The sequence below is a fragment of the Pongo abelii genome, chromosome 2 (genome assembly GCF_028885655.2).
Source record: "Pongo abelii isolate AG06213 chromosome 2, NHGRI_mPonAbe1-v2.0_pri, whole genome shotgun sequence".
NCBI classification, from domain to species: Eukaryota; Metazoa; Chordata; class Mammalia; order Primates; family Hominidae; genus Pongo; species Pongo abelii.
The window spans coordinates 189641331-189668630 of record NC_085928.1 but is presented as its reverse complement, the minus strand read 5'-3'; the positions used below and the strand labels follow the sequence as shown (position 1 = coordinate 189668630).

At 45.3% G+C, this 27300-nt stretch overlaps 1 protein-coding gene and 1 pseudogene across 5 annotated transcripts in view; one reads left to right on the top strand and one right to left on the bottom strand.

Moving 5' to 3' along the window:
- The window catches only part of USP13 (ubiquitin specific peptidase 13), a 129764-nt gene extending 107626 nt beyond the window's left edge, over nt 1–22138 (bottom strand). The window contains exon 1 of one of the 5 annotated variants that reach the window (XM_063722356.1): nt 21535–22138. In XM_063722356.1, the coding sequence (XP_063578426.1) occupies nt 21535–21702 (168 nt within the window). In that variant the 5' untranslated portion in view covers nt 21703–22138. The remainder of the gene's footprint in view (nt 1–21534) is intronic. The other 4 variants (XM_024245131.3, XM_024245132.3, XM_054553033.2 and 1 more) reach the window with 4 other exon arrangements.
- Nucleotides 22139–24466: 2328 nt separating this feature from the next.
- On the top strand, nt 24467–25463 carry LOC129058387 (histone H3.3A-like; annotated as a pseudogene).
- The last annotated feature ends 1837 nt before the right edge of the window (nt 25464–27300 follow it).

Sequence of the window (27300 nt, the reverse complement as noted above, 5' to 3'; positions counted from 1 at the left end):
GCCAGGATGGTCTCAATCTCCTGACCTTGTGATCCTCCTGCCTCGGCCTCCCAAAGTGCTGGGAAAGAATTTTTTAAAAGACTGTTTAGTTTCCAATGTGAGAAAATATTAAAATCAAACCATCACATCCTCACAACCTCCTTAAGTAATCGTATTAAAACAATCTCAAGGCACAGGTACATGCCTCATAAACCAGCAAAAACCATTAAAATTGCACAGCCTGAAGCCACACAGAAAACCTGTATATCCTCTCCTACAATATAAATCGGCTCAGCCTTTCTAGAGAGCAAAAAAACAGTGACCCTTTGACACAGTATTTCCCCTTTGGGTACAGGCCCAAAAGAAGAATTTTAAAAAAATGAATTTGTATAAAAATATTCACACATGCACTATCTATAATAAAATAATGTAGCAATGGCCCCAAATAGAGGAATTAAGAAATTGTGGCATATAAGCACAAGAAAATACTGCAACATTATTTAAAAAGACAAATTTATGAATTGTGTGTAATGAGTCTTGCTTGGTCTAGAGTGGTGCTTTTCCAACTATTGTCAGGATGGATGAGGTTGTTTTTGTTTTTTGTTTCGTGTTGTTTTCATTTGTTAAGGAAAGATACATGTTCCCACTGCACATGACTAGTTCAAAGCTCCAGCCAGATATGGTCTTACTCACCACACACCTTAAGTTCCACAAAACCCAAACCGGTCTATGTCCTAGGCAAACAGATCCACTGGTCACACACTTGGCTGTGGCTACAATGTCAAGTTGCTATATAAATCTCAAAACAGGCCAGGCGCAGTGGCTCACGCCTGTAATCCCAACACTTTGGGAGGCCGAGGCGGGCGAATCACCTGAGGTCACGAGTTCGAGACCAGCCTGGCCAACATGGAGAAACCTCACCTCTACTAAAAATACAAAATTAGCCTGGCGTAGTGGCACATGCCTGTAATCCCAGCTACTCAGGAAGACTGAGGCAGGAGAATCGCTTGAACCCGGGAGGCAGAGGTTGCGGTGAGCCAAGATCGTGCCATTGCACTCCAGCCTGGGCAACAGGAGCGAAACTCCGTCTCAAAAAAAAAACGAAAGAAAGAAATCTCGAAACACTACTCTTAGTGTTGTACTCATCTCTCAGCCCAGTCAGCTGACACACTTTAGGTAGCACTTGTCTAGAGCTAGGTGAACTCGGCCCAAGTCTAAGAGTGTCTCACCCGCCAGGAAAGCATTATCTAAAAGACTTTCAGGACACGAGGTCAGGCCTGCAGCCTTCACAGCAGCCCCATCAATGCCTCCTCACTGCAGGCGCTTCCCAAACGCCACACTCTGCCAGTATCTGCCCAGGAACTACTCCCACATCTCCCTGCTCAGCCCCTGTTCTGACAGTCCTTGACCCTAAATCTGCTTTCATTTCACAATCAGTGTCACGCTCATTGAAATCTATCGCTATGAGAAACCCAGGCTTCCTTGAGTTTGCCGCCAGTACCTTTAGAAGCTGAAATACACATTTGCTCCTTGAAGGCAAGAAAATTGTATCGTTTATTGCTGAATCCTAAAAATAGTACCTGGTACAGGGCAGGGGGCAGGAAAACTGTGTCATATTCACCACTGAATCCCAAAAACAGTACCTGCTACGGGGCAGGATTGAACAAACTTTTGTAGGATGAATGATAGTTTTTGTCTCCACTATGTTATTGGGTCTCTCTCTCAAACTATTCCTCAGTGCCCTTCTGATCTGAATTTAAAATACTTCATAATACAGCTTCCACTTAAAGTCTCTGGCACGACTAAACAATGGGAATTCTCAAAATAAAACTCATGGCCACGCATAGAAAAACAGCCTGAGGCACCAGCAGAAATTCTAGCTTTTCAGGTTTGTTTGGCTGAAGTCACTCTTAGCAGCCTGGACACTTGAACCCCACTGCCCCCAGCTCTCCCACCTGCTGTAACCAAGCCAGTCTCACATGGTTCTTCAGGAAAGTGGCTGCCTTCTCTGCACCACCATCCCACCTTGGATCCTACCTGCCTCCTGTGCTCAGAGGACACCCAGCCCAGAATGACCAATGTGCAGTTCTGTGCACAATCTTAAGCTAAATAGGATTCTGATGATCATTTTTATGATGCACTAACCAGAAACTTGACCAAGATGCAAGACTTTGACATCCAAAATCAGAAGAAAGTCAAGAAATACTGCACAGGGCTCTATAATGATTTCCCTTGACAACTTCTCCCGCCCCACAATCAAATGGTAAGAAAGGAGCAGCATTGGCTGGGCACGGAGGCTCACGTCTGTAATCCCAGCACTTTGGGAGGCAGGTCAGGAGATCAAGCCCATCCTGGCCAACATGGTGAAACCCCATCTCGACTAAAATACAAAAAATTAGCCGGGCATGGTGGTACACACCTGTAGTCCCAGCTACTCAGTAGGCTGAGGCAGGGGAATTGCTTGAACCCAGGAGGCAGAGATTGCAGTGAGCCAAGATCACGCCATTGCACTCCAGACTGGCAACAGAGCGAGACACCGTCTCAAAAAAAAAAAAAAGAAAGAAGAAAAAGAAAGGAGCAGCATTAGAAGCCCCATGTATTGTTAAAATCCTGTCTTCAATGCATTTCAATATACATACAGTATATACTTAGCCATTCATTTACTACTTTGTATTGTATCCCTCTATACAAATAGTACTTCTGTACTATTCAGAAGTAGCATCAGAGACAAAGTCACTGATTTTATATTGCCTGCCATTTAAAAGAATGTTAAAACGGTGGCAAATATAAAGGTCAAGATTGCAACATGTTTCAGAGTAGCAAGTGAATAGTCATTTTAAATAAAAATACACCACATTGTCAATCGGTAGGTGTTCAGAGAACTTTGTTTACGATGATGTTTTCTTGGCAACCAGCCTTCCCACTGGAAGACAGGAAGGGAGCATGAGCTTATGTGAGCAACGCGCTCAGGAAACACAGTCGCTGCGTAACACTTGTTTTTATAACTACAGAACAGTGTCTCCTGTGGAAAACAAGCGGTCATTGCTGCAAAGAGAAACATGATGTAGGTAGATGGAGTCACAACAAATCCACGCCAGGACAAATCACATACTAACACCGCGGGAAGACTGTGACTCACACACCCTTGGAAAAGGAAGGCCAAGAAGACCAGAACACGATATTTTCTAGAACATCAACTCAAAAAAGAGTGGACGGGAAAAAAAATTAACCAAATGAGCTGTTTGTAATTATAAAAAGAAGTAACCCAAATGCCCAAGAACAGATTTGCTTAATAATTTATGGTACCTCCATGAAATGTAACACGCTTCAGCTATTTAAAATTGACTTGTGGATGAGTATTTACTGATAGAAAAATATGTACATGGGCGAAGAAAGCAGGTAACAAAACACTATGTATGATGTTATAATATACATGACATGCACGCTCTTCCTGGCGTATGATGTTATCTCAGCATGGGGAGACAATGTGGGAATTTTTTTCTTCCCATTTTCTTCTGGCATTTTTTAATTTCTCTTCAGAAACATAGATTTATTTTTTAATTAAAATATAAATAAAAGTTTTTTAACTGAATGTATTTAGATATGCTCCCTTTTCTCAAACCTGGCTTCCCAACCACACAGCTTAATGGGGGCTGTATATTCCCACTACTCAAAGTAAAGCGTGGTGGCAATAACTTGAGATTTTTATTTTTTATCTTTGAGAGAGTCTCACTCTGTCGCCCAGGCTGAAATACAGTGGAACGATCTGGGCTCACTTCCACTTCTGCCTCCCAGGTTCAAGGGTTTCTCCTGCCTCAGCCTCGCAAGTAGCTGGGATTACTGGTGCCCACCACCATAAGTGGCTAATTTTTGTATTTTTAGTAGAGACGGGGTTTCGCCATGTTGTCCAGACTGGTCTTGAACTCCTGATCTCAAGTGATCCACCCACCTTGGCCTCCAAAAGTGCTGGGATTGGCCGGGCACAGTGGCTCACACCTGTAATCCCAGAACTTTGTGAGGCCGAGACAGGCAGATCACCTGAGGTCAGGAGTTCGAGACCAGCCTGGCCAGCATGGTGAAACCCCGTCTCTACTAAAAATACAAAAATTAGCTGGGCATGGTGGCACACACCTGTAATCCCAGCTACTCGGGAGGCTGAGGCAGAAGAATTGCTGGAACCCAGGAGGCAGAGGTTGCAGTGAGCTGAGATTGTGCAACTGCACTCCAGCCTGGGTGACAAAGCGAGAATCTGTCTCAAAAAAAATAAAAAAATTGCTGGATTACAGGCATGAGCCACTGCGCCCAGCCAATAATTTGAGATTAATAAGAGAATATCTTCAGATTTGTAGCTGACGAAATTCAGGAACAAGTAAAATAGAGGTGATAAGGAGTGTAACCTCAGGGAGGCAAATGAGACTATGATTACAACTGGGAAAAATGAAACTAATCGGGAACACTGTACTCTAGTTGGCTCCCACTCATGTTTACAGAAGGGGATGGTCAATGTGGAGAATGGAAAAGAAGCCATGAGAGTGAGGCCGTGATGTCTTCTCTAGAGGCAAAAGAAGGCCGTGGGGGTGAGGGGCAGAAGGAATGTGTTCAGTCCCTCAATGCAAGACATCAGAGACCCAGCAAGGGTGGTGCCCTAATGACATTTACGTCCTAGTAAAGAGAGACAGGCAACAAGCAAGAAAGAGACATCGAAGATGATTTCCAGCAGTGATAAGAGGAGCCTAAGGATTGGGGTCTTTATACAGATGGGGGACAGGGCTGTCTCTAGGAGGCTGAGACTTCAAAGATGATGAGTAGTCAGGCAAGCAAAGAAGGAAGAGTACCCTCTCCAGATGCAAAAGCATGTGCAAAGGTCCCAACTCCAGAAAAAGCTTGGCTACTGCTTTGAAGGATAGAAAGCCAGCCGGGTGCTGGAGGAGCATGAGAAAAAGGTGGTGACAGTACAGGAGGACAGGGCTGCAAAGGTCAGCTCAAGGAAGCCTCGCACGCCAGGGGAGAGCTGGGTGCACACTGGGCAGAAGCAAAGCCACTGGAGGCTTCTAGAGTGAGAAGTGCCATGATCTCATCTACATTTTTCAAAGATCACTCTGGCTACTGCAGAAGAATTATGGAGGGGGGCGGTCAAGAAAATATGCAGTTGAGAGGCTACTGTATAGTCTAGACCCACACTGTCTAACATGGTAGCCACTAGCCACATGTGAATATTTAAATTTAAATTAAGTTAAATTAAAAATTCAGTTCCTCTACCACACTGGCCACATTTCAAGTACTCAACAGCCAAAGATGGCTAGTGGCTACCCTACTGGACAGCTAAGACACAAAACAATTCCATCATCTCAGAAAGTTCTTTTAGACAGCCTTTGTCTAAACAAGGCCAGATGGTGGCTTAGCCTGGGGAAGATGGCAGGAGGAAGAGGGAAAGGGGCTGACAGCAGAGACAGGAAAACGGGCAGTGTCAGGATATTATATTTATTTATTTAATTATTTTTTTGTGTGTGTGAGACGGAGTCTTGCTCTTTTGCCCAGGCTGGAGTCCAGTGGCGCAATCTCAGCTCACTGCACCTCTGCCTCCCGAGTTCAAGAGATTCTCGTGCCTCAGCATCCTAAGTAGCTGGGACCACAGGCGTGTGCCACCACGCTGACTAATTTTTGTGTTTTTAGTAGAGATGGAGTTTCACCATGTTGGCTAGGCTGGTCTTAAACTCCTGACCTCAGGTGATCTGCTCGCCTTGGCCTCCCAAAGTGCTGGGATTAGAGGCGTGAGCCACTGCGCCCAGCCAGGATATAATTTTAGGATACAGCACACTAGCCCAGGAGATGGATTAGATGTAGAGGCATGTGGAAAAGGGTGGAAGTGAGGACAACTCCTAATGGTTCTGATTCATTACTGAGTCCATAAGAGCACCCTCCTGTCTCTGCCCAACTTTTGCTTTCATCAAGCAACCACCTACCTATTAATTCAACCTCTCAGGTACTTCCATGTCCGAATGAAAGACATGAGTGTTCCAATAACCAGAGCACAGATCTCCAGTATATTCTCGCTTCCAGAGCAAACCAGACAAGAATTTTAAAATGCAAAAATTAAGCACCCATAAATAAGAGGCAAATGAGCAAATTAATCACCCGTAGATAAGAAGCAAGTGAACAATAAGAAAGTAAAACAAGATTCCAGATCAAGGGCAGCAAGCATGCAACACACAGAAGGGGGAAATATAATGGAGAGAAAGCACTATCAGAAGATAGGGCTGGGCGCAGTGGCTCCTGCCTGTAATCTCAGCACTTTGGGAGGCCAAGGCAGGAGAACTGCTTAAGCCCAGGACGTCAAGGTTGCAGTGAGCCAAGATCACACCACTGCACTCTAGCCTGGACAGCAGAGCGAGACATTGTCTCAAAAAACAAATAAACAGAGAAAGAAAGAAAACAGGCTGGATAGCAGGGAATAACCAAACAGGTCACCAGTAAAACAGAATTAGCAGAATACAATAGTTGCAAAATCCAAAATCTTGGTTTCAATAGCAGATCCAGTGAAGTAAACGTGTTCACATAAACTAGGTAGGAAACAACAAATGCATGTAATCCCAACAGAGTATAGGCCTTGCTGCTAAACACTGATAAAACGTCTGTGGCCACGAAATGTCAAGAAAAAAACAGCAGCAGGCATGGTGGTGCACACCCGTAGTCCCAGTTACTCAAAAGGCTGAGGCGGGAGGACCGCTTGAGCCCAGGAGGTCGATGCCAGCCTGGGCAGCATAGCAAGACCCCATCTCTAAAAAAACATATAAATAAATAAATGTTGAAATGTTAATGCAGTAATGATTCCTCCAGCTTGCTCTGACTTTGAGTGTCTCCCTTTCTGCAGAGGACTCCTATGCGTTAGAGCTGTACAGCCTGGTCCTGCACAGCTAAAGGCAGAGGCTGAACAACTAAGTTTTGACAACACTATAAATTTACTGTTCTACTTAAGCATCATTTATTAACTTTTTTGATAAGTATAAAACCGAATCAGCTGGGCACAGTGGCTCACGCCTGTAATCCCAGCAATTTGGCAGGCCAAAGCGGGCAGATCACCTGAGGTCAGGAGTTCGAGACCAGCCTGACCAACATGGAGAAACCGCGTCCCTACTGAAAATATAAAAATTAGCCGGGTGTGGTGATGCATGCCTGTAATCCCAGCTACTCAGGAGGCTGAGACAGAAGAATCACTTGAACCCAGGAGACGGAGGTTGCGGTGAGCCGAGATCACTCCACTGCACTCCAGACTGGGCAAGAAGAGCGAAACTCTCTCTCAAAAAAAAAAAAAAAAAAAAGATTTATTCTTCTAGGTATTTTGAGCAAGGAGGATGCTGTCCCCCACAGCAGCTGGGGAAGGCCAGGGGCAGGGCACGAGGTTCAGCTACTACAACAGTCTCAGGACAAATGGGGAACATGGAAACCATCGGCATACGAACACACTGAACTGAGCACCTGCAGCAGTTCCCGACTTACACATACAAAAAGAAAATGTGAAACCACCTTGTCAACAGTACACCTTTTATAGTCATTTCTTATTTTTATTTTATTTTTTAAAAGTGATGATTTTCTTCCGGATGAAATCCCCCTGATAAACATGAAGATTGAATTTCCAGGCTAACCCATAAAAGCCCATCCCTCTGATCTGAATTTGAGTATGAATAATGGCCCAGAACAGAGTTCCCATCAAAGAGGCCAGCAAAAGCTTTCACTGTTGGGGAGAGCCTTATGCAGAATTACCAAGTAAAAGATGTCTCTCTTCGGCAACCCCAAGACTCCATAAATGCCATTTCATCTTCTTCTCGAAGAGAACCCCTCACTAAACCACTACTAAAAGGTCAAGTACCTCTGCTACAGATCCACTAGCTTAAAAGTGAGAGCTAGGGAGGGCATAGTTCCAGAGAGGACAGCAATAAGATAGGTTGAATGGGCAGCTGTGATTACAACAACCCTGCAAGGTAAGGCACTACAGAGGGGGAAACCAAGGCTCACAGGAATTCAGTGACATTAAAGCATTTGCTGAAGTCACATGGCTACTAAGTAGTAAGTGGAGGTGGATTTGAGCCCAGGCCAGTCTAGCCCCCTGCGGGCTGCCTGGTGCTACTGAGAAGCAGATGTCGTTTTGGTGACAGGAGCCAGGTGGGCGGCTGTCGGCAAGCACATGCTCTGGTGGGGGCTTGGGGAAAAGAGCAGTTTCTCTTTTTTTCAAGACTGTTTCATTCAAGGAAAGCAGGAGGGACAGGCAAAGGACAGCAGCCCCACTCAAGTAAGCAGCCTGCACCAGGCACCCTGCCAAGCTCTCCTGCGGGGCAGGAGAGAGGTTTCAGCAGGCTTTGCCAGCTCCACTCCCCAAATGCAAAAGGACAGCTGGAGTCCCTGGGAAGTGGCCACTCCAGATTGACAGCTCTCTGACAAAAACAGTGGCAAGACCCAAAGTGCTGGGCTCCAAGACACTGGTGAAGGAGCTGCAAGACTTAGAGGCTCTCACAGCCTACTCGCCCTAATCAGCTTGTCTCCAGCAATGAAACTGGGGACCTAGACAGAAAATTCACACCAACTGAGGCTTCTTCCAAAGAACAGGCCAGACACTCAATGGCAGAACCTGCCCCAAATGGCACCTCCAAAGGGGCAATTCAGCAGCTTTACACAAATGATACAATATATGAATTACTTTCAACCCTGCTTCCTGTAGCCACTCCCAGCTGTTCCTCATTCCACTTCCAGAATGACCACCATCCTCATGCTTTTCCCTTGCTCATAATTGGCTGGTCCCTCAGGTCTAACCTTATCAAGACCAACCTCTTTTACGTCCCACAGAGGATTCAACCTTGCTTTCCAGTCTCCCCAGGAATCTTCTCTTCCATAAGATAATTTACTATCTCACATACAAGCCAAGTTGGTCCCAACTCCATACCTTTGTCCGCCTCCACCCCTCCAAAGCGCTGCCTCTTCGGATTCCAACCAGTTGTCCAGGCCAGTAACTCTACTAGATTTTGTTGATTATTCCCAGGTCTAAAATCTCCTCTCACAAATTTTAAGCACCACACTGTTTAAAGCTTAAATATCCAGCTGGGTGCAGTGGCTCATGCCTGTAATCCCAGCACTTTGAGAAGCCAAGGCAGGCAGATCACTTGAGGTCAGGAGTTCAAGAACGCCCTGGCCAACATGGAGAAACCCTGTCTCTGCTAAAAATACAAAAATTAGCTGGGTGTGATGGTGCATGCCTGTGGTCCCAGCTACTCAGGAGGCTGAGGCACAAGAATCACGCGAACTGGGGAGGCGGAGGTGGCAGTGAGCCAAGATCACACCACTGCACTCCAGCCTGAGCAACACAGCAAGACTCTGTCTCAAAAAAAAGAAAAGCCTCAAATATCCTAAAAGTGCTGCAGGGTCTAACTTCATGACTCATCAGGGTTGAAAGACCACCTCTGTCATGAAGCCATCTTTGAACAAATCCTTGAACAAATTACCTAACCTCTCTGACTCTCCATTTCCTCATCTGTAACACATGGGCAAAATCGTAACTATAACATGTAAGCCAATTACTATCATAATTAAATGAGATGACATACATAAAAGTGCCTGGCATAGTGTTTGACTCATAATAGACACTTGATGGATTGGAGTTAGCTCAAGCGGTTATGTCCTCATGCCAGACTTTCCATAATAGACACTTGAAATTAATATACACACTCCACTATGATAGAGATCCTGCCATGGACCTGTTTCCCTCCCACTTACACCCTCTCTACCCCTATAATACCAACTGCAGTGCAGAGCGCACAGGAAGCCATAAGTCAGTATTAACACTTATTAACACAAAGCAGAATCTTTCCTTTTTAATCTTTTTTTTTTCTTTTGAGACAAGGTCTCACTCTGTTGCCCAGGCTGGAGTGCAATGGCACGATCTTGGCTCACTGCAACCTCCGCCTCCTGGGTTTAAGCGATTCTCCTGCCTCAGCCTCCTGAGTAGCTGGGATTACAGGTGCCTGCCACCACGCCAGGCTAAGTTTTGTATTTTTAGTAGAGATGGAGTTTCACCATGTTGGCCAGGCTGATCTTGAACTCCTGACCTCAGGTGATCCACCCTCCTCGGCCTCCCAAAGTGCTGGGATTACAGGCGTGAGCCACCGCGCACCGTCTTTCCTTTTTAATCTTACCACATGAGGCACATACTATCCTGCACCTCAAGCAACATCTCTGTCCAGAGGCATATTCAGATTCATTAAATTCTTGTCATTGTTACATTGTCCTGTTGTTCTAGCCCTAAAAATAGGTGTTCCTGTTCACATCTTCCCTGTGCCTGGGAACAAGGGAAGTCCTAACTCATCACCACAGTACTGAACAGACCAGACAGAGGCCTGATCTGCAACCATAGATCTCAGTCCTCTTGTCGTCTCCCTGAGGGGCCCAATGTGGGATCTTTTACCAAGCACCCTAGAATCACAACATATTAAACACTCAGCAAGTACCCAAGACACTTTTCCCTGGCTTTTCAAGGGTCAAACCTATGATGTTTCAGATAATAAGATACCATGAAAATATCATACTGGCGGCTGTGTGTGGTGGCTCATGCCTGTAATCCCAGCACTTTGGGAGGCCAAGGCGGGCAGACCATTTGAGGTCAGGAGTTCGAGACCACCTTGACCAACATGGTGAAACCCCCATCCCTAGTAAAAATACAAAAAAATAGCCGGGCATGGTGGCACACACCTGTAATCCCAGCTTGAACCCAGGAGGCGGAGGTTGCAGCGAGCCAAGATCATGCCACTGCACTCCAGCCTGAGCGACAGAGCAAGACTCCAAAAAAAAAAAAAAACCCCAGAAAATCAGAAAAGATGCAGGCTTAATGGCACAGGTTCACAAATTGTGTAGTTTTGAGTTCTCTACTCTTTTCCTTTTAATTCTCCAAGACCTCAGCTATTCCACATCCCCACAATCTGTACCCCACCCATGACAGAGATGTACAAAGCGAAAGCAAAGGAAAACAGATACCTAACTCAGCTTCTGAGGATGGGAGGAGTCCTCACAAAGAACACCTGAGCTGGCTTTAAAGGACCAACAGGGCTTTTCCAGGGGGATGAGGGTGAGAGAATGCATTCTAGGCCAATGCAAGAACATAAGCAAGCACATGGAGCACCTAGAGAATGGAAAGTCTCTAGGAAAGCACCTAGAGAACGGCAAGAGCACGGAGCACCTAGAGAATGGAAAGTCCTTTGGGACAGACAGAAAGTAAGCAGAGGGCAGGAAAGCTGGATCAACAAGGTAAACTGAGGTGACGTGCCATGTTAGAAAAGTCTAAATGGCACCACTGAGGATTTCAAGGTGGGAAAATGACATGATCAGACCCCTATTTTAAAAATATCTGAGAGTGCAGTGTGACAGACTGGAAGGGAAAGTAAGGTGGTTGTTAGGAAGCTTCAGCAACAGTCCAGGTGAGAAAGGATGAGGGCCTGAGCCTTAGCAGTGCAAGGGAGAGAGGAGGATATACCAGAATTTGGTGACTAATGGGATGTGATGCTAAAAGAGACAGTGAGATAGCCATGTTCATGGCAGCACTACTCACACGAGCCAAAAGGTGGAAGCAACCCAGTGTCCCTGACAGATGACTGGATAAACAAGATGCGGTATATACACACAATGGGATATTATCCTGCCTTACAAAGGAAGAAAACTGACACAACAACGTGGATTAACCTTGAAGACATTATGCCAGGTGAAATGAGTCAGTCAAAAAGGACAAATATTGCATGATTCCACTTGTATAAAGTACCTAGAGTGGTCAAATCTTAGAGACAAAAAGTAGAATGGTGGTTGTCAGAGGCTGAGAAAAGGGGAGAACAGGGAGTCATTGTTTAATGGGTACAGAGTTTCTGTTTTGCAAGATGAAAAGAATTCTGAAGACAGACAGTGGTGATAACTGCAAAACAGTGTGAATGTACTTCATTGCCACTGAATTGTACATTTTAAAATGGTTAAGATGGTAAAGTTTATGTTATATGTATTTTATCACAATTTAAAAAATAAAAAGAGAGAGAGGGAGGTAGAATGGATGATACCATACACCTCTCAATCTGGGGCACTAAAATGGATGGCCGCTCCTTTAACTGAGCTCCAGTCCATAGGAAGAGGAATACAGGGGAGGAAAAAGAGAATTCAGAGTTGCGCAGATGTCCAGATTCAAAATGAGCAGAGAACATGAACTTTTCCAAAAAGTCTTTCTGACAGGATCAGCATCATCTCTCACATTCCAAAGCCGTAAAAATGGTACAACTTTAAAGGTAATGAACTACCGTCCAAAAGGAACAGCAAGTGACTTCTTGATTATGATTTTAGAAAAGCAGGATTTCAGGGTACACAGGGCAAATGACACAAAGACATCCATTTCACTCCTTTCTGAAACCCCAATCAAAGGACAGCAAAGGGATTTTTTCAAGACATAAGCTATAGCACTAAAGTCTGGAAAGCTGGACGACAGATAAATGAATGCTAAAAGACTAAGATGGAGACACAGCTGAGTCCTAGGCCAGCAGCAGGGAAAGCCGAGATCCAACCCGATCTTCACCCCAGAAGGCCCAAAACACTCCAGAACTGGCAATTCAAGATAACTCTGGAAGATGCGGTGAAGTAGGAGCTAAAATAAAAAGAAAGGGTTTCTATGTAGCCGTCAGAGCCCCAAATCTCACCTCCACTCCAAGAGGCCCCTCCCTCTCCTGGCAAAGAACTAGAGAGTGATTCTCTAAAGCAGATGAAAACAAAGGTTTCAGCGCTGGGGCAGAATGGGCTTAGTTAAGAATAGGGGCACCATCACGAACATGGGGACTAAGAGAATGTATGTGTATCAGTCCAGATTTAGTCAGAAAATAGATGCTATTCTAGGTATTACAAGCAGGAAGAGATTTGATACAGGAAATTAAAAGCTTAAAAAATGATGGGAAGGGCAGTGATAGCCACAGTCAGAGAAATCACTGCCTGTGTTCAGGAAATCAGGATGTACAAGCGTCACAAGAAACTGCACAGATGACGTCAGATCCCCCACCACTGAGGTAACTGTGTCCCAGAAGTTCACTGAGATGCTGCTAGGAAAACCTCACATCGACCAGGTGCCACAGTTGCAATAGCAAAGTGGCTTCTCCTTCTCTTTTGCCTTCTAAAAATCTCTTACTGGAAAAATCAATATCAGAATCTTGCCACCAAGGGACTCTGGGAAATGCAATGTCCAGGAGCCAGCCCCTGCGGGAGAAGCTTAGCAAAGCAGGGACACAGCTGAGAACCTACAGGCAATATCCAGCTGGTATCCAATACCCAGATGCTGAGACCACCTTCACCCTCTGCTCCCACTCAGTTCCCTAAATACTGGCAGACAGGCCTGTACTTTCCAGGCAAGAAATTAGAATAGTCTCCTAACTGGTAGCCAAAGGGAAAAAAAAAAATCAAGACACTAACATTTAAGCTTCCCCAAAGAAACAGCCCAGCCAGGTCACCCTACAATGAAACTCACAGTTCAGAGAATAAAAAAAATTCCTATCTATGAAATAGTAAATTCCCAGCTTAAGTAGCTCTAATTTTTTCAAAAAGTGTCAATCAAATTCTCTAAATTTTAATTTGCTTCAAAAACAATGTGCATGCAACATATGACATCTATGGTTGAGCTAAAATTAAGATAATAATTTAATGTGAACCTATAGGCTACATTTCAGGTGAGGTAAGTGACTGGAATAAGCGGTTATATCTTCTTGCCTAAACTCTAGAACTTTGGTTTCCAAAGTAAGGCCTGGTAACCCTCTGACACCCCAGAGTCTTTAAGTAATTTGGGAGGTCAAAAGTATTTTCATAACATGAAGTTACTTGCCTTTCTCTCTCTCATAGCGTACAGTGGCATTTTCCCAAGGCTACATGACATGCAATGACATCATTTCAAAAGCTAATAGAATGTAATTGTTCAAAGTGTTTTAAATTTTTCTCAGTTTTAATTTCTAATATGGTAAATAGCAACAGAAATCACACAAAAGCTTTTTGCGGTTCTCAAAAATAGTTTAGAGTATAAAGAGGTCAAAAAGCTTGAGAATCACTGCTCGAGAACAACTTTTCAGCTTTTGGAAGTTGCTTTTGGAAGGAAGCTTTTGACATGTGAAACTAATAAGATTTACTTTAAGTTTATATCTTCAAAGTGGAAAAAAGTCTGTCTGCTCTGAAATTTTGCTTTACTACCTTGTATCAGTTTATCCATTAGGAGGAAGAGTTTTCCACAGAGATCCTAAATTAACTTTTTTTCTCCCTATAAGTAAACATTATGATGGGAAGTCTCATTGCCTGCAAGGCAACGTGCATAGTACAATGGTAAAATGCAGAGAGAATCTACACGGACTCAAACAAATACTTGTACACCAATAATTGAAGCGGCTTTATTCACAACAGTCAAAAGGTAGAAACAACCCGATGTCCATTAACAGGTGAATGGACAAATAAAATGTAATACATGTACATATATATGATGGAATATTATTCAGCCTTAAGAAGGAAGGAAATTCTGATGCATGCTACAACACTGAACCTTGATAACATTATGCTAAATGAAATAAGCCAGACACGAAAGGACAAATACTGTGTGATTCCACTTATATAAAGTGCCTACAATAAGCAAATTCATAGACACAGAAAGTTGAATGGGCATTACAAGGGGCTACGAGAAGGGAGAAGTGGGGATTTATTGTCAAATGGATACAGAGTTTCAGTTTGGAATGATGAAAAACTGGAGATCGACAGTAGTGATATTTAGACAACAATGTGTAGTGATAGTTACACAACAATGAGAATGTAATTTAATGCCACTGAATTGTACAATTAAAACGAGTTAAAATGTTTTGTTTGTTTGTTTTTTGAGACAGAGTCTCGCTCTGTCACCCAGGCTGGAGTGGAATAGCGGGATCTTGGCTTACCGCAACCTCTGCCTCCCGGGTTCGAGCGATTCTCCCTGCCTCAGCCTCCCGAGTAGCTGGGACTACAGGCGCCCGCTACCCAGCCCGGCTAATTTTTGTATTTTTAGTAGAGACGGGGTTTCGCCATGTTGGCCAGGCTGGTCTCGAACTCCTGACCTCATAAGGTGACCCACCCACCTCAGCCTCCCAAAGTGCTGGGATTACAGGTGTGAGCCACCGCGCCCAGCCAAAATGGTTTTTTAAAAACAGATTCTAGAGTCAGACAATCCAGATTCATATCCCAGCTCTACTACTTACTATCTGTGTGATCTTTGTACTTGAGTTTCCTGATCTGCAAAATGGTAATAGTATATAACATAGGGTTGTTGTGATGATTAAATGAGTTCATATAAGTAAATAATACATGCAATAATTAGAAGGCTTGGAATGATGCATGGCGCCTAGTAAGTGCCCTATCGCTCGGTCTCAAACTTTGGCATGTCTCAGAATCACGCAAAGAGCTTATTAACACACAGACTGCTACACCCCCACCCCCAGATATTCTGTTTCAGAAGATCTGGGGTGGGACCCAAGAATTAGCAGTTCCCAAGACACGCTAGTGCTGCTGGTTCAGGGAGCACACTTTGAAAACTGCTCTATATACATGTGAGATGTCATTATTATTACTGACAATGCTTGAGAGAATACCAGGCACATCAATAAATACTTGTGGAAGAAAGGACAGAAAGAGAGAGGATTCACTGAGCCCCTAACATGAAGTGTTCCCACAAGTAGATGGAGATCTCAAAGTCTTTCCTGGTGGAGATCTAAACCAGCCACTTCCACCTGATGGCCCCTGTCCATCAGAGTTTTCCAAAGACTCCCAGGAAGACAAAGAACCAACAGTGACATCTCAATATCACCGAGCCATCTCAGAACTTTCAAAAATGGGAAAAAAGCTCCTTCTTACAAAACAGTCCTGATGCGAGAAGGGAAGAAGAGGTGGGAGTAAGGGGCAACCATTTATGCTGAGTCTCATATCCCCTCCGGCCACCTTTTTGGTTCAGCCACCGTATGCAGCTGATTGCCACAGCAGGTGTGGCCCAACAGTCTTAGCCTCAGCTGCACTGAGGACCTCTTGCTTCTCAGCTGCTGCTGGTCCTGCTCAGCCTGTCAAAATACTTCCCATTTGCAGGCTTAGTGCCTATAAATACAGACTTGGAAGAGTGAGGGCTTTTCCACCCCTAGAACAAACCTTGACAGATGGGGGATGGGAGCCAGTGGATAAATACAGTACTCTCCCCGGCTCCATCTCAAGTGGACGATTCTGAGGCACATTCTGCAGTTACCCAGGGAGTCCCCGGTGAGGTTTAGCTCTAGCTGCCCACTGTGGAAGCCAGCTCCATAACTCACTCTTGGACTGGCTTTCCTTCTTTCTCTTTGTCACTATTCTCTTGCTCATAATTCCACTTCTGTTCCCTGGGATAACTTTCCAAAATAAACTGCCTTGTCTAAGCCTCCCCATTTTCAGTTGACCCAAGCTAAGGCAAGGCATAAACAGCTCCACTTACAATGCAGGTGGGGAGGGGGGCAGAATTAGCACAAGAGAGCAAACCAGACTAGAACCGCTGTGCTGCATGACACAGACTCTACGTAATGCCGGCATTCAGAGGAAAGGATGAAGTCTGAAGCAGAAGGTGAAGGTTGAGAGAGAGCCCAGACAAATGATCACAAGAGGAAGGTGGTCTTAGAAAAGGAAATCAGTTGGCCAGGTGCAGTGGCTCCCACCTGTAATCACAGCACTTTGGGAGGCCAAGGTGGGTGGATCATGAGGTCAGGAGTTCAGGACCAGCCTGGCCAACATAGTGAAACCCCGTCTCTACCAAAAATACAAAAAATTAGCCAGACGTGGTGGTGGGCACCTGTAATCCCAGCTACTCAGGAGGCTGAGAAAGAAAAGGAAATGAGTCTTACACATGGACAAGCCAGAGACTTGCCTCACTGGAACTGACCACCTAGAAACTGAAGAGACACAGGACAAAGTACACCCATAGAAATGAGGAGCTCAACAACCAAAGAGATGAGAGGAGATTTCCATGCTGGTCCAGGGAAGCTTATGAGCAGAAGTGTGAACCAAGACATCCCTCCTCCACTTAAGCACGCAAAACTTCCTACACAACCCCTGACAACCAGACTCTTGGGCTTACAACTTGTGATTAACTCTTTTTCTTTCTCTTTTTTTTTTTTTTTTTTTTGAGACGGAGTTCCCCTCTGTCACCAGGCTGGAGTGCAGTGACGCAATCTCGGCTTACTGCAACCTCTGCCTCCCAGGTTCAAGCAATTCTCCCGCCTCAGCCTCCCGAGTAGCTGGGACTACAGGTGCGCACCACCACATCCAGATGATTTTTGTAATTTTTTTAGTAGAGACAGGGTTTCACCATGTTGGCCAGGATGGTCTGGATCTCTTGATGTTGTGATCTGTCTGCCTCGGCCTCCCAAAGTGCTGGGATTACAGGCGTGAGCCACAGCACCCGGCCATGACTATTTTTCTTTCTTCTTCCTTCCTTCCATTCTTCTCTCTTTCCTCCTTTTTTATTTTTTTACTTTATTTTATTTTTTTTTTTTGAGATGGAGTCTCACTCTGTTGCCCAAGCTGGAGTGCAGTGGTGCAATCCTGGATCACTGCAACCTCCACCTCCTGTCAAACTCCTGACCTCAGGTGATCCACCTGCCTCGGCCTCCCAAAGTGCTGGGATTACAGGCGTGAGCCACTGCGCCCCGGCCTTTCCTCCTTTTTTAAAGCAAATGCGTATGTGATTACTAATTGGCCAGACACACTTTATGTATTAATTTATTTAATCCACAAAATAACCTTTTGAGATAGGTTGTTATTGTCTCCATTTTACAGATGGAGAAACTGGGGCTCAGAGAAGTTACACACTGAGTGACAGAGACAGGATTCAAACACTGCCAGTCTGGGCTCTCTCCTTCACGACTGTCCCCAACAATCAATGAAATCACCTCATTCTATATGATAATCCCCCATGATTCCTTTCTCAACATTTCCCATATGTTTTATCCTCACCATGTGCAGGGCCTGTAACTCCATGGAATTCATACATTTCCAAAGCATTCACTGAGCTCCTGATATATATACCAGATGCTAGACCAGCTGCTGGAAATAACACAAAGTCCCCACTCTCCAGGAAGGTTGCACTCAAAGGCAGAGACAAGCACGTGAACATGTCGCTGGGGGTTAGACAGGAATGCTTATGGGGTCTAGTGGGAGGCAATACGGAAATGATTCACAGAGCAAGAACCACTTGAATTCAGTCTTGAAAAGAAGCTCCACTGGGAAGGTGCATTACAGACCTTGTGCAATGAACCAAACCATGGAGAGGTGAACCTGCACATCAAGGTGGCAGGGTGGGCCCAGGATTAAATCAAAGAGATAGGTGAAAGACAAATTCTCACTCATCCCAAAATAGCTGTTATTGAGCATGTGCTATGTGTTAAGCCCAAGGAAGTGGGAATAAGGGAAGAGAGATACTAATACACTACTCATATCCCACAAAGGTGAAGAATGGCAAAGATCTACAGACAGTGCCTTAGACATGGTAGGTACATCATAAAGATTTGTTGATTCAGTCTTCCTCCAACACCACTTTAAATCACATGACCAAGAATAGCTTTCCATAACCGACCATATAAAATCAAGATCAAATGTTTTCCGGATTCAAGGCCCCCATCATCTACTCTCTACTTGGTTCTACCTCACTTCTTGCTACTTGCCAAATGCATCTTTTTATTCCAAATACATTACAGGCAAATTAGTGGGAAATATTCACACGTTATATCTTCTTTGCACATATAATTTCCCTGGCCTGGAATGTTGATGTCCCTTATTTTCTAGCCATCTTTGTACATAATCTTTTTCAAAAGTAACCAATGCAGGGATGACTTTTTTTTTCCACTCAGCTGGTTTTGGCCTTTTCCCTAAGACATCCCATGGCACTTGTGGATTAAAGTTTCTGGTGTGTTTAGCACCAATGGATTTTGCTCTTTATGCTCCTTACAGTCATGCATGTATGAGATGGCACATAGTAGAGGTTGCTGAAGAAACCCTTATTGGATTCATAGTGTAGTGTTACATACCATAACAAAATACTGGCTGGGTGCAGTGGCTCACGCCTGTAATCCTGGCACTTTGGGAGGCTAAAGTGAGTGGATCACTTGAGGTCAGGAGTTCAAGACCAGCTAACCAACATGGCGAAACCCCACCTCTACTAAAAATACAAAACTAGTCGGGTGTGGTGGCACACGCCTGTAATCCCAGCTACTTGGCAGGCTGAGGCAGGAGAATCGCTTGAATCCAGGAGGCAGAGGTTGCAGTGAGCTGAGATTGTGCCATTGCACTCCAGCCTGGGCAACAAGAGCGAAACTCCATCTCAAAAAAAAAAACTTCCCATTATCACGCACTGTGCTTTACGATAAATGTTATCAAACTTTCCTTCCCTTCCTCCCCGGAAACATAGATAATGAAATATACTCATTCATCAACCTTGTAAATAATCCCAGTCTCCCCCAAGGAACTGCTGTGATATGATTGAAATCATCAGTCTACACTGGACGAGATGTTTCTAGAATACTAACATTCTAGAAACACACACAGTAAGCTCCCAATAACTATTTGTGGAAGTGAATTAAAACAATCAGCCTTTTTTCCCACACCTGCTATCCACTACATTATGCAGCAAAGTTTGTAAGCAGAACTTGAAGAAGAGCCCAAATCAAACATGGGGAAAGTCATTTGACCCACTTTCCATGTCGTGCTATCCCAAAAAACTTAGGCCACTTTCTTCTTCCTGGAGGTAACAATCTGTCAATTGCTTAGGTTACTTAGGACCATCATCCCTCTCCACCTTTAGAAGCTATTAGTGGGAACTGCCCAACACTGGCCATACAATCTGAAAATGGCATTTTCAAATAATTTATGGATAACATCCTAAAAAAGGACTGCCGATTGTCACACTCCACTCTGTGGATCTTTTCGAAAGAAAAAAAAAGTAAGCAATCAAAAATTAAGTTAGGTTTCATCCCTCAAATGATATGGAATTACCATAAACAAAAAAACTAAACGTCACAGAGAGGATACTAACTCTGATACTCCAGTGTGTATCGAGCAAAAGTGCTTTGAAGCCAGCCAAAATCAACCCACAGATAATAAAGGAAACTTTGGAAATGCTGCCGCTCATTTGGACTTTTCTTTTCCCCTCTGACAATACTCCACATGCTATGAATAAAATGTATTAGACCATTGCGAGACCTGCCTCGGTCCATCCAATCCATGCGCTTCCCAATGCATTGAGATCTGCCGGGTGACATATGAGATCTAAAGTGGGTGGATAAAAATAACCTGGTCCTCAAAAAGACATGATAAACGCCAGACAGCTGAGTCACTTTGAAGCCCATTTTGACTTTTGAAAGGGACATTCACCCTCCTGCTGCTTCTCACACATTCACATAGAACCAGGTGAAAACCACCACCAACCGCCCCGGGTGGAAGGCGGCGATCCCTCTCAGCTTCCTCCTCATTCTCCGAGGTCATGACTCGGGATTGAACTTTTAATAATTTATACTTGCGCATGTCAGTCCAAGTGACTAATTTAGAAGGGCAAGGGGGGGAAGGCTTAAGAAAACCATCACAATCCAGTGGATCCCCTATTTCTGCTGCCCGAGTGGAGGCACCCGAAGGTTTCATCTGACATTTTTTTGGTTTGTTGTTTTTTTTTTTTTTGAGACGGAGTCTCGCTCTGTCGCCCAGGCTGGAGGGCAGTGGCGCGATCTCGGCTCACTACAGCCTCCTCCTTCCCGGTTCAAGCGATTCTCAAGCCTCAGCCTCCCAAGTAGCTGGGACTACAGGCGCCCGCCACCGCGCCCGGCTAATTTTTGGGGTTTTTTTTTTAGTAGAGATGGGGTTCTCCATATTAGCCAGGCTGGGTCTCGAACTCCTGACCTCAAGCGATCCGCCCGCCTACGCCTCTTAAAGTGCTGGGATTTCAGACGTGAGCCACCGCGCCTGGCCCTGACATTCTAAAGGCAAGAAAAGGAGTGGGGTGAATTGGGAAGTGGTGGAAGAAAAGCTCAGAGAGCAAATCAGAATTGTCCAGGAGTGGGGATCCCTGAGCAAAGCAAGTGGTCCCAGAAAAAGAAGGGCTGTGTGTCCGAGGGTGTGGGGGGATCATCCCGTCCACCTACCCGCCCTGCGCTCTGCCCCGCGGAGGACGCAAACGATCTGCAACGTGCAGTTCGAAGTAGGGAACTCTTGTATTTCATCTATCTTTAAACGGCTGCGGGGCTGTGTGCAAGCTGCTGGGAATCGGGCCCTTCCAGCCTGGGGAGGCTGGCGGAGCAAAGCCACCAGCACGACCCAGTCCTCGGCTGCAGCCGCCCTGGGGCGCTCACTAAGTGTCTGCCGAACTGCAGTGCTCCTGAGCCAACTCTGCCGCCCGGAGGAAGAGAAGAGGTCCCCGGCCGCCACTGCGCATCTTCTCCCCCGGCTTCACGTGCCGCAGGCCGCCGGCCCCGCGACCCTCCCCCGAGGCGTCTCACTTACGGGAGAGTCGTAGGAGAAGGCGCACTCGTTCTTGTAGACCCTGTCGCCGGACCTGGGCACGCGGATCGTGGGCATGTGGGGCACCAGCAGCTCGCCGATGTCTCCTGCAGCCATCTTCCTGCCTCCGCTGCCGCCCGGCATGCCGAACAGGGCGCCCCGGCGCTGCATGGCCTCGGCGCGCACCGGAGCCCAGCGAGCCGAGCCGGAGCCGGAGCGCGGGGTCTGCCGGCGGCCGCGGCGCCAGCGAGCGGGCGGACGGGCGGGCTGCGCGGGCGACGGCAGCCGGCCGAGCCGGGGCGGGCGGGGAGAGCGGGCCGCGGGGCGGGAGCGGGCACTGGGGGCTCGGGGCGGACGGGCGACGCTGCTATTTTTAATCCAATGGCGAGTCTCCGGCCCAGCTGCAGCGTCAGGCGGGGCTGGGGAGCGCCAGCCGCAACGCGCCGGGGAGGGGGCGCTGGAGAGGGGCCCTGCGCGCGGGCCGGGCTCGGCGGCGGGGGGCGGAGGGCGAGCCCCTGAGGCGTCGGCGCGGGAGCCCGAGCGGGCTGGAGGCCGAACGCGGCGCGGGAGAGCCCCGGGAAAACACCACGGAGGTGTTTTCTATCCCGAATTGTTGGCTTGCAGAGGGGCAACTCCGAGGAGGCCAACACAAAGAGCAGGATTGGGGGTTTTAAAAACCGCTTGCTTTTAAAACAGCCGAAGACTAGAGCGGTGACGTCCCCGGATTGGGTAGGGGCGGGACTCGATGTGCAAATCTGGAATCTAAAGTGAGGTTTAAATCTAAATTTGCGCCATGCACTTCGGTGCTTCCCCACTAAGCTTCGTTCCTTACTTTAACATCCAAAGCTCAAAAATAGAATAGAATAAGATCGAGTGAGGATAGAGGGTGTGGGGGGGGGGGGGGCGGGGGGGCCAGGGTGTGTGTGTGTGTGTGTGTGTGTGTGTGCATAATAATAATACAGGTTTTCTTACATATTGGAGGAAGTCAGGGATGGTCAAAATTTTTTTCAGGGCGTCGGAAGGCTTTCTATTTTTCTCTGCCTTTGGAGTATCTTCTATGTGATTCAAAGTTCTCATGTCGAACATTCAGTGGCCTGATTTGAGGATTTGGTAGGCAGACATACATATTCCTGTCTTGATCGTCAGTTCCTCAAAATAAATGATGAACGGGGTTGGGCTGGGGGATTGATCATTTGCAAGCAGAGCATGTCTCCCAGCATACTCTCATTTTCTCCAAAAAACCCACAAGACGGGTTCAATGACATTGAGGTTCTCTAACTACACCCAACATATATATATTCATGGCAGGGTATCCAGTGATCCCTGCCAGTTAATGAAACGCAGAAATAGCGAGAAATAGTGAACCAAAACGCTAATTTTTGTAAGCCTCTCCCAGATCAGATAGTCCTTAAGTTCTTTTTTTTTTTTTCTTACATTTTTTCTCTATTAACTCTCCCTGGTTCTCCAGACCTATCTCAAGATTTCCATACCCTCAAGCAAGCCTCGAGCGCACCACACTTTCTTATAACTCAGCACTCCCAAATGCTCTCTGTTGGAAACGGAGAAGGAGGTGGCACTGAGCAAAAAATCAGGCACTATTGTCATCTTCCTCATTGGGCAGATACTCTCAGCGAGCTTTTGCTTTGAATTTAGTCTCATCAGCTTATTACCTTTCAGGTTCATGGATGATGTTTTCTCCAATTACAGAGATAAACTTGGTTTTACAAACCTTAAAATTTAATCTTAGATTAAATGCAAATTAAATCAGTAAGACACTGTTTTTCATCCTTTGGGCTGGTAAAGATATATTGAGTTAGCATGGGTTTGGGAAGTAGACCCTCATTACATTGTTGGTGGGGATAAAAACGATAAACCTCTTTGGAAGGAAATGTAATAATACCAGTCATAACTTTATATGTGCATACTGTTTTCCCCAGCATTTCCTTATCTAGACATTTATGCAACAGATAAATTCAGGCTGTGTAAAGATATTTGTTAGAGCACTGTTTCGAGTAACAAATGTCTGGGGAAAACCTAAAGATCCTTCTGTAGAAAGTGGTTAAAATACAGTACCATTGAAAAGAATGAAGTCGCTCTACATGTGCTGATGCGGAACAATCTCCAAATTATTACTACATGAAAAAAGCAATTTAAGCAAACTAGTGTATAAAAGCAAGGAATACATGCAAGGCTGATAATATGCAGTAGGCATTTTGGCACATCCTATATACCATGGGCCTTCATTCCAGTTGGTTGTACCTGCGGTAAATATTTTTAATGTAGCCCCTTAAAATATACATATGTGTATGCATGCCCACTTGTTTGGCTTTAGGATGTCTCTAGAGCAATACACAAGAAACTAGTGATGGTCAGGATCTGGGGAGAAGAACAGAAAGCCGGAGGTTAAGGGAGAACTTACTACCTGATATGGTTGGGCTGTGTCCCCACCCAAATCTCATCTTGAATTCCCACCTGTTGTGGGAGAGACCCAGTAGGAGGTAATTGAATCATGGGGGCAGGTCTTTCTCATGCTGTTCTTGTGATAGTGAATAAGTCTCACAAGAGCTGATGGTTTTACAAACGGGAGTCTCCCTGCACAAGCTCTGTCCAGTTGTCTGCCTCCATGTGAGACCTGCCTTTCACCTTCCACCATGATTGTGAAGCCTCCCCAGCCACACGGAACTGTAAGTCCAATAAAACTTTCTTTTGTAAATTGCCAGGTCTCAGGTATGTCTTTGTCAGCAGCGTGAAAACAGATTACTACACTACCACTTTTTAGCTTTCTGTATGATTCCATTTGTATTATGTGCAAGTATTGCTTTTTTTTTCCCCTTTCTTTTTTGAGATGGAGTCTCACTCTGTCGCCCACGCTGGACTGCAATGGCTCAATCTCAGCTCACTGCAACCTCCGCCTCCTGGGTTGAAGCGATTCTCCCGCCTCAGCCTTCCAAGTAGCTGGGACCACAGATGCACGCCACCACGCCCGGCTAATTTGTTGTTGTTGTTGTTGTTGTTGTTGTTGAGACGGGGTTTCGTCACGTTGGCCTGTCTGGTCTCCCACCTCGGCCTCCCAAAGTGCTGGGATTACAGGAGTGAGACACCGCGCCCGGCCTCAAGTATTGCTTTAAAAATTAATTAAAACTCAGCCATCGCTCTCCAACACCAGCGCCGCCTGTCACTCGCCACGTTCCAGCAGAAGAAAGGGTCTAAGTAAGGAGGTCTTTATACCATGGCTGGTACAAAGCTGACTGCCCAAAAATCAATTGGTGGTAAAGAACCCAGGAAGCAATCCCAGCACTTTGGGAGGCCGAGGCGGGTGGATCACGAGGTCAGGAGTTCAAGACCAGCTTGGCCAAGATGGTGAAACCCTGTCCCTAGTAAAAATACAAAATATATATATATCTGGGCACGGTGGCAGGCGCCTGGAGTCGCAGCTACTCGGGAGGCCAAGGCAGGAGATTCGCTTGAACCCGGGGGGCGGAGGTTGCAGTGAGCGAAGATCGCGCCACTGCACTCCAGCCTGGGCGACAGAGTGAGACTCCGTCTCAAAAAAAAAAAGAAAAAAAAAAAAAAAAAAACCCAGGAAGCAACTAGCTACAAACGCCACAAGATGCGCCCTCTACTGGACGGGTGAGGAAACCTCATCATTACAGACCTGGTACTGTGGCACTCGTGAAATTAGACGTTATCAGAAGTCCACTGAACTGATTCGCAAACTTCCCTTCCAGTGTCTGGTGCGAGAAATTGCTCAGGACTTCAAAACAAATATGCACTTCCAGAGTGTAGCTGTTGGTACTTTGCAGGAGGCAAGTGAGGCCTATCTGGTTGGCCTTTTTAAAGACACCAACCTGTGTGCTATCCATGCCGAACATGTAACAGTTATGCCAAAAGACAACCAGCTAACACACCACATACGTGAAAAATGTGCTTAAGAATCCACTATGCTGGGCACGGTGGCTCACACCTGTAATCCCAGCACTTTGGGAGGCCAATGCAGGTGGATCACCTGAGGTCGGGAGTTCGAGACCAGCCTGACCAACATGGAGAAACCCCATCTCTACTAAAAATACAAAATCAGCCAGGTGTGGTGGCGCATGCCTGTAGTCCCAGCTACTCAGGAGGTTGAGGCAGAAGAATCGCTTGAACCCGGGAGGCAGAGGTTGCAGTGAGCCGAGATCACGCCATTGCACTCCAGCCTGGGGCAAGAAAAGCAAAACCCCGTCTCAGAAAAAAAAAAAAAGAAAAAGAAAAAAAAAAGAATCCACTATGATGGGAAACAATTCATTCTAATAACAACAACAACAAAATTCTCTTCTTCCTGTTATTGGTAGTTCTGAACGTTATCTATCTTTTTTTCCCATGGGGTCAAAAGGTACCTAAGTATATATAATTGTGAGTGGAAAAACAGGGAACAGAAATCAGGTATTGGCAGTTTTTACATTTTCATTTGTGTGTGAATTTTTAATATAAATGTGGGGACGTAAAGCATTAATGCAAGTCAAAATGTTTCAGTGAACAAGTTTCAGCAGTTCAACTTTATAATAATTATAATAAACCTGTTAAATTTTTATGGACAATGCCAGCATTTGGATTTTTTTAAAACAAGTAAATTTCTTACTGACAGCAACTAAATGTTTTTTGTAGCATTTTTATCATACAGTATATTCCATCCATTCACTATACTTTCTGAGTTGTCCTACATGCAAGTACTTGTTTTTTTGGTTTTTTGTTTGTTTGTTTTGTTTTGTTTTTGTTTTTGAGACAGAGTCTCACTCTGTCACCCAGGCTGGAGGGCAGTGGTGTGATCTCGGCTCACTGCAACCTCCGCCTCCCGAGTTCAAGCAATTCTCTGCCTCAGCCTCCTGAGTAGCTGGGATTACAGGCGCCCACCACCATGTCCGGCTAATTTTTGTATTTTTAGTAGAGACAGGGTTTCACCATCTTGGCCAGGCTTGTCTTGAACTCCTGACCTTGTGATCCACCCACCTCGACCTCCCAAAGTGCTAGGATTACAGTCGTGAGCCACCGCAACTAGCCCATGTTTTTAAATGTTGTCTGTCTTCTGTGCTGTTCCTGTAACTTTGCTATTAAAATACATTAAACTATAAAAAAGTAATTACAACTCAATTGTAAAAACATTACAAGTTGAATGACTAGTAATAGTAATAGAAATTGAAGTTGCATCACTATAAAAATGCATTCCAACTTTTTTCATATAATGGCACACATTGAAAATGATATTTGTACAACCCACCGAAATAATCAGTCAAGGATACGTCTTGCAGCCAGAGCCTACTAATCTGAGGATCACCACAGGTCCCATCCATGGCCTCTCAGAGGACTGAGGAGATACCACACCTGAATCCATCTCTGTGCACCAGAATGCCAATGGCACACCAGATGGAAAGTTCTAATCAAACCAGGGAAAAATAGAAAACATCTAAACATAGAGAAGTCATTAAATTAGATACATCTACTCAAAGATGCTTATACAAACTTAAAATGATAATTATGAAAATGATTGACTTAATATGTTTATAGAATGCTGCTTAACATGCTTGCTATGCTTATATAACATTATTGCAACTGGGTAAAAATAAATATCCATTTTGACAAGACTGGAAAATTTAAATAGTTATGTTTGGGATTAGGTTATAAGATTTTGTTTCTATTTTCAAAATGTTTCCAATGATATCACATTTGTTTTGTAATATAAAAAGTTATCAGCCGGGCGCGGTGGCTCAGCACTTTGGGAGGCTGAGGTGGGTG